Genomic DNA, 7,201 nt, shown 5'->3' with positions numbered 1-7,201 from the left:
TTGATGGCGGGGTCATCGATGCCTCCCCCCTCAACTTTCAGTCTTCGTTAGGTTATCTTATTCCATTTTAACCACAATCGCTTAAGATGGGTACTGCTATCCTACCCATTTCATAGATGGGAAAGCTAGGGCATAGAGAGGATAGGTAACTTGCCCAAAGACCAGGAATGGTGACCCAGGATACACCCCTGGCCTGTCCACTCTCAGAACTGGAGCGTTAACCTAGCCACGGCTTCTCCACTCTGCTCCCCCTCCAGAACCTTCTTCACATAGCAGCCAGAGGGGGCTTTGGGGGCTCTAAGTGGTGTAGCACTCCCTGACAACCTCTCTCTGGCTCTCACTGCCCTCAGGACCAAGTACAGTCCCCTCATCCCACCTGTCTGGCATCATATTGACCCAGGAGCCCCCAGACACACCAACTTTTCTTCAACCCGGAGAAAACTCTTGCTCATCCTGTGCATTTGCTTCTTCTTCACCAGGACCACTCTTCTTGCCTCCCTGCTGCTTCTGGATAGCTCTTATAGATTCTTCAGGCCCTGGCTCTGATATCACTTCCTCCAGGGAGCCCTCCCTGACTCCCAGACAGGCTCAGGTTCCGTATTAAATGCTGTTAGAGCACTCACTATGAGCCTCTTGTGTTGCACTGGCCTCAGATGTGTGCTTCATTTTGTGATTATAATAATATCATTATTTCAAAACCTCAAAATCACTCTTGGTTCCTCTTTCTTCCTAGAGCTCTCTCCAATACATCAGCTGATCTTGTGGGATTATCTTTAAAATGTTATCTCAAGTCTGACTCCTTCTTACCTCCTTCCCCACTAGATCCTTCATGTCTTGCCATGCTTCCTCAGGGTCATCCTGTTTCCACTTTTGCCCTGCAACAGCCAGCCATCCTTGTATTCGTCTGGCTGTCTCCCCGACCAGAATGGAAGCTCCATAAAGGCAAGGGCTTTGTTCCCTGCAGGATCCCCAGTGCCTAGGACTGTGCCTGCACAGAGCAGGGCTCAGTAAACACTTGCCAAGTGGCCATTTGACTGCTTCTCCCACTAGAATGTCAGTTCCTGAGGGCTGGGACTGTGTCTGTCCTGTTAACACACAGCCCCAGTGCCCAGCACACAGCAGGTGCTCAATAAAAACCCAGTGTACAGGTGGAGAAATTCAGGCCCAGAGGAAGGAAGGGACTTGTCCAAGGTCCTCCCCTAAGAGCAGCAGAGCCAGCACCGGTACCCAGCTCTCCTGCAGCCCCTCTGCCAGCCAAGCATCCCCTCCTTTCCCTGTCCTGGAGCACACAAGAGCCCAGGCCCTTTGTTCACCGAGTCAACACAGTTTATTACTGAACTGCACCTTCACTTTCACACAGACTATTTCAAAGAGCTGGAACAAGTGTGGGGTGGGGGTTGGGGGAGGGACAGGTGCCCCTCAGGAGCCAGGACCCCCGGCTGGCTTCCCCGGACCAGGGCAGGGGAGGGAGCATCAGGCCGTTCAATCTCCGGGCACCAGCTCTCCACGTGCACACGCACAGCAAGCCAGCAGCTCCTCACACATAAATACAGACACGCTTAACAAAAATAGTATATCATCTTCACAAGGAATAAAAATTAGTCTCAAATATGTACAGCAGAGAGCCCGGGGTGGCCAGGGCTAGGCCAGGACCCCCAGGGATGAGACAGGCCATGGGTGGAGCAGAGGAGAGAGGGAGGCCTGAAGAGCTCCCGGCCAGGCCACCCTGACCTTGGCAGCCCGGCTGCCCAGGCTGAACGGGGGTGGGGCACAAATCGTTCAGGCTAGGCAGGACTGGCCCCTCCAGCCAGCCCTACCTCCACCCCACGCACAAGGCTCTCTTTCCTGCCCTTCCTGCCTGAGGTAGGGAAGACCCCAGGGCTCCCACAGCTGTTCCCTGTGGCTCCCCCTCACATCTGGGCGGAGGCCCCTGAACCTCATGGGCAGCAGCCCAAGGCAAAGGTGCCACAGGACGATCTCCTTGCAGGAAGCGAGGCAGCTGAGGCCATAAACAGCTCTGGGGCACCTATCTTGGGCCCAGTCGGTTCCTCAGTCATGGTCATGGGAGCCGGGGAAGGGGAAGGGAACTGGGGTGGTGCTCAACTGCAAGGGCCACCCGAGCTTTGGCATGGGGTGCTTCCTGCAGCTACAGCTCCCCCATCCCAGGTGGGGCTGGCCTCTAGCCAGAGGCCTCTAGAGGACACTGGGATTGAGGGTAGGGACTTTGGCCAGGCCAAAGGTGGGGAGGGGGTCCTGGTCCTTGTTTCTTTATGCCAAGCAGCCTGAATCCCTAATTAGTCAGAAGTGGCCCCTAAGCTTGGAGGGTGGGGATAAATGGAAGGGGAGCCCAGGTCCGGGAGGAGGGAGAGACAGGAAATGATCAATTCTGAGGCCACACACATCAAAATGAAGGCAATCTAGTCTCTCTTTCTGGGGAAAAGGGTCAGAAAACTTTCCAGCTCCCTGGCAGGAAAGCATCCTCAGGGAGGCTAAGGGGGCAGGGGTTCCACCAATCAGGCAGGGCACTCCAGCCCCCAGTCACAATTCCCCCCAAACCTATGAGCTTCCACGGGGCAGATTCTGGGGAAATTTTGTGGGTTTTGAGGCCGGGAGAACTGAGGTGTCGGGGAAGGCGGCTTTCACAGAAGCATGGTAAATTCTAGAAAACTAACTGCGGGGGACCAGGTCTAGGCCCAACCCTGTGATGTGTGGGTGGCCGTGGGCTGCATGTAGTGGTTCTCCTGGTGGCGATGGTGGCTGGACGGAGGGTGTGGTGAGGGCAGGATGGGGGTGGCGGGTGAGTGGGTGGTCAGTGTCTGGTCATTTCCGACTGAAGAGCGAGCCCAGCAGAACCACGCCAGCCACAGTCATGCCCGTCAGGAACCAGCGGTTGAAGCGCTCCTGGCCCTTCCGGCTCTCGGCTGCTGCATTGTTCCCGTAGAGTTCCACGAAAGTGTCCTGCAGGGAGACAGAAGAGAAGGGAACATGCTGTTTGAGTCCTCAACAGTAATGTGGCTGGGACAAAGGGGACCATCTGCATGCGATGGCCTTGGTGAAATGAAAAACTGTAGCCATCCATGCCCACTCTGGGCCAGATAAAGGGTTAAGGGCTGCCCTTCTTCCTGACGGGGATAACCAACCCATTTTATTGCTGAGAAAACAGGTGCAGAGTGGGGAAAGAGTTTTGTCCAAGGTCAGACAGCTAGGAAGTAGTACTTCAGAACCTGAGGTGGGAAAGAGATGGGCAGGGGCAGGGAACTGACAGGAGGTCAGTGGGCTGGAGCAGGGTGGAGAGGAGGGGAGAAGGGAGATGAGCGTGCAGGGGTGAGCGAGAGCTAGACCACGTGTGGTCTGGAAGCCTCGGAGGAGCCTGAAGTTGAGCCCAAGGGTGGTGCAGAACCACCAGGCCTCGGCCTTTCCACTGCTGCAACAGAGGGAGGGAGGGAGAGAAAAGAGCCAGGGCTCAATTCCCAGAGTGGTTCAGGAGCAGAGCAGATCTGGAGGGAGCCTCTGACCAGGGCAGGCTGATGGGTGGGCAGAGCAGGGCAGAGTAGAGAGGGTAACAACAATGCAGGACTGGGATGGGGTCTATGAGGCCCTGTCCCCCACCCCAGGGGGCGTGACCCTGGGCCCAGGAGGAGGTGAGCAACAGCCCTCTCCCTGAAGCTAGTCAGGAGGGAAGCACGTGATACCGGGAAGGAGGGGCAGCGGGTTAAGTGACCCAGCCTGGGGTGGAGTCAGCCTGTGGCGCAGGGAGAGGGGAGCTTGGAGCACCCTTTAATGAGTGTGCTTTGCACCCAATTTGTCCTTTAATCCTCTCAGCAATGCTGTCTCTCCCCACTGACAGACCAGGAAGCCTGGCCTCTGAGCACTGAAGGACTTGATCAGGTCACCCAACTCTGTGGTGGAACCAGAATCCAAACCTGGTGCCTGGCGCCTAGAAATCAGTGTGCTTTGTGTGCCTAGGGAGGGAACAGATCACTGGCTGGTTCCAGAGACTGTGTTCTTGCCTCTCCACCAAGAACTCACATCGTGGGCCCACACCTCTACCTGGGCCCGACTGGTTGAGCCACCAGGCGGCTCCCTCAGACAGCGCCTGCCGTTTCTGGTTGGCCCCAGGTCCCACCCGGCCAGTTTGCTCACTGTGATATCTGCTGGGCCCTACTTCTAGTCTTGATGACATCCCCTTAAACTCCACGCCAAGAAGATTTTTTAAAACATAGGTCAGATCGTGGCACACCAACAGCTTTCCCTTGCACTTAGAAAGCCAGCGTCATGTCTGTTTATATCCCTGGTACCTGGCAGAGGGCCATGCGCACTGAGCTGCCACCTTGACTCAAAGAATCTGTAACATTTATTAAGCCATTAGGGAGGTAGCAGTGATGCATGAGCCAGAGCCCTTCCAGAAAGCTCACCATCTACAGGGGAAAAGGCATTGGGAGGGGAAGGCAGGCAGGTGGGGAAAACCCCACCACTCAGACCATGTCACTCCACCATCTCAAGCTCTCCAAGGCTCCCCCTCACACACGGAATCAAGTCCTCACCACGGCCAGCGAGGTCCGGTAGGACCCGGCCCCTCCCCACTGCACACTGCATTCTAGTCGCACTGGCCTCCTTGCTGTTTCTTGTACATCCGCTGAGCTCGGGACCTGCTGCCCTTGCTGCCTGGAGCACTTGACCCCAGGCTCCCTCATTTCACTCCTAACTCTGCTCAAATGTGATCTCCTCAGAGACGCCTTCCCTGGCCACCCTGTCTAAAATGGTACCCACCACCCTGATCTCTCTCTACCTATCCCCTTACCTTGCTTTATTTTCCTTCTCAGCACTTTTCAGAAGCAGAGCCTACCCTTGGTCTTTGTTTTGATTTGTCTCCTGCAATAGTCATGGCTTGATGAGGCAGAGAGCCTGTCTTGTTTCTATATATCCAGAACAGTGTCTGGTACATAGTTGGTGCTCAATAAGTACATGAGTAGAACAAAGGTCTTACATGTCTTCTAAGTGCCAGACATTGTCATCCCACTTCACCTTCATCAGAATCCCCAGATGTAGCGATCTGAGCCCCATTTCACAGGTGAAACAACTGAGGTTTAGAGTCAGAAAGACCTTGCCTGGGGTCACCCAGCTAACAGGTGGCAGAGCTAGGATCAAAACCCAGGACTGCCTGGCCCCAACCCAAGTGCTGCTACAGCAGGACACTTCCCTATGTGGGGGGCTGCGGTGGAGGTGGAGCGCTGGGTCTGGGGAGAGAAGGGCAGGGGTGGCAGTGGCGGCCGCCAGCGTCCTTACTCTTCGGCCTTCATCCTGGTTAGCCTCCATGGGTGTTGGCAGACCAGAAAATTCCTACAGGAATTAAAATTTTTCTGGTCCCAAGTGAAGTAGGCCCAGGTGAAGTCACAAAAAAGATTGATGTGATGAGGGAGAGTCCCGGGTTGTGGGGAGCATGGGAGAGGGAGGCCATGGCCAGAAGGCTCTGGGTTATCCCAAGGGGCCAAATGTCCCACAAGAAACCAGGGACATTGGGTTGCAGCCAAAGCGGGAGAGGCCTGGCTCCCTCGATGGGAACTTTCCTGAAGTAGAGGGCTGGCAGCCACAGGAAATTTTCGGCTCTGAGGCTGAGCTGGAGTAAACAGGCCCTGCCCCTGCAAGGCACAAAGCACTCACTGTCCAGGAACAGTTATTCTAGGGTGGCGGGAACATTCTCCTGTCGGTGCCACGGAGACAAGGCTCTGATATGCCCAGCCCCCCCACCCCCCACCGCCCCATGCATTCGCGGTTGGACAACCTTCATCTCCATTTCAGAAGCTCCTTCTCCTAGGGAGGGGGGAGAGAGGATTCTGGGATTGCTTTTGCAGAGAGAGCAAGAGCAAAACGGGGCGTGCTGTTCCAGGGCGGGTGCCGGGGAGGCAGTGGTGTGGGTATATTTAGCCCACGGTTCACACGACACACTTGGAAACAAACACAGCCATTTTCTCAGCGGGCGCCTGCTCTGGATAAATAAACAGGATTGCGGAGCTGCCCTGGTCTGGAAAAGCAGAGATAAGCCCCCACTGCTGCGAGCCAGAGCTGGCGTGGTGGACAGGGCGTCAGACGTAAGAGTGGGCTGTAGGGAGGTCTCTGATGTCACAGAGGCTTTCAGGAGACCCATCCTCAGCGTGGGTTAGGGCAAAAGTGGGGCAAGTTTCTCTTTGTAGCTGTGACCACTACCATGGGATCCATGAGGGGTTTTCAGGACCACTGGGGACAGGCAGTGGCTAATGACCTCCATGGGAGAACCGTGGACTCCTAGGCTGGCAGACCCCCAAGTCAACAAGGCCAACACATTCGCGCACTCTACAGTTTCAAACAGCCTGTTTGTGGGCTTGGACTCAACCCTCTAGCATCGGGGCCCTTCAGAGTGGCGAGACAAGAACCAGGGTCCCCAGGAGAAGCTAAGGCGGGGGCCACTTTCAAGGTCCTCCCTCCAACAGTCCTGGCCACATGTGTGGAATGGCCCAGCCCCACACTCCGGAGCGTTTCATGCCCCTGTGCCTTTGCCAGCACTGTGTCCTCTAACTGGTCACCCTCCCCACACCTCCCTTCCTCAGTCAGCCAACCCTACTCAGCTTACACGACTCCACTTTGGAGTCCTGTCTTCTGAGAAGATGTCCCTATTTATCCCTCCTTCAACTCCACGAGGAATGTCTCCTTTGTGCTCCCAGAGTTTTCGGACCTTCGTTCACACCGTTAACTACTGAGTGCCTACCATGCTCCGGGCCCAGTACTGGAGACACAGCAGTGGACAAGACAAATAAGGTTCCCACTTTCACGGAGCTTACGTTCTAGTCCATGCATTCTCCATGCATTCTCCATCGGTGGGGGGTGGGGGGCATAGCACAGAAAGGGATCACAGTACAGCTGTGGTATTCAGAGTCACGGCAGGGCAATTAAGACAAACATGTCTAAAAGGACTCCTTCGTGGGAAGTGGTGAAGAGAGAAAAAGGTTGAGAAACACTGTCCTAGTGAGAAGCAGAGAGAATAAGAAGCAAGACAATTTCAGATATGATGAGGTTTTGAAGACAGTAAGTCCTAGGCAGGTGATAAAGAATACCAGGGGACTGATGTAGGTGGAGTGGCCAGAAAAGGCCTCTCTGGGGAAGTGAGGTTTAAACTGAGACCTGAATGACTAGGTGGCAGTGGCCAAGGGAGGATTAAAAATCTCGG

The 7,201-nt window shown here is 55.3% G+C and overlaps 1 protein-coding gene across 7 annotated transcripts in view; it reads right to left on the bottom strand.

Moving 5' to 3' along the window:
* Window positions 1-1,304: 1,304 nt before the first annotated feature.
* The window catches only part of BCL2L1 (BCL2 like 1), a 51,827-nt gene continuing 45,930 nt past the window's right edge, over window positions 1,305-7,201 (bottom strand). For all 7 annotated transcript variants that reach the window (XM_082358931.1, XM_082358932.1, XM_082358933.1 and 4 more), the window contains exon 3: window positions 1,305-2,958. In XM_082358931.1, the coding sequence (XP_082215057.1) occupies window positions 2,821-2,958 (138 nt within the window). In that variant the 3' untranslated portion in view covers window positions 1,305-2,820. The remainder of the gene's footprint in view (window positions 2,959-7,201) is intronic.

Source organism: Balaenoptera borealis, assembly GCF_965194805.1.
Source record: "Balaenoptera borealis genome assembly, chromosome: 16".
NCBI lineage: Eukaryota > Metazoa > Chordata > Mammalia > Artiodactyla > Balaenopteridae > Balaenoptera > Balaenoptera borealis.
This window is presented reverse-complemented; position numbering and strand designations above follow the sequence as displayed.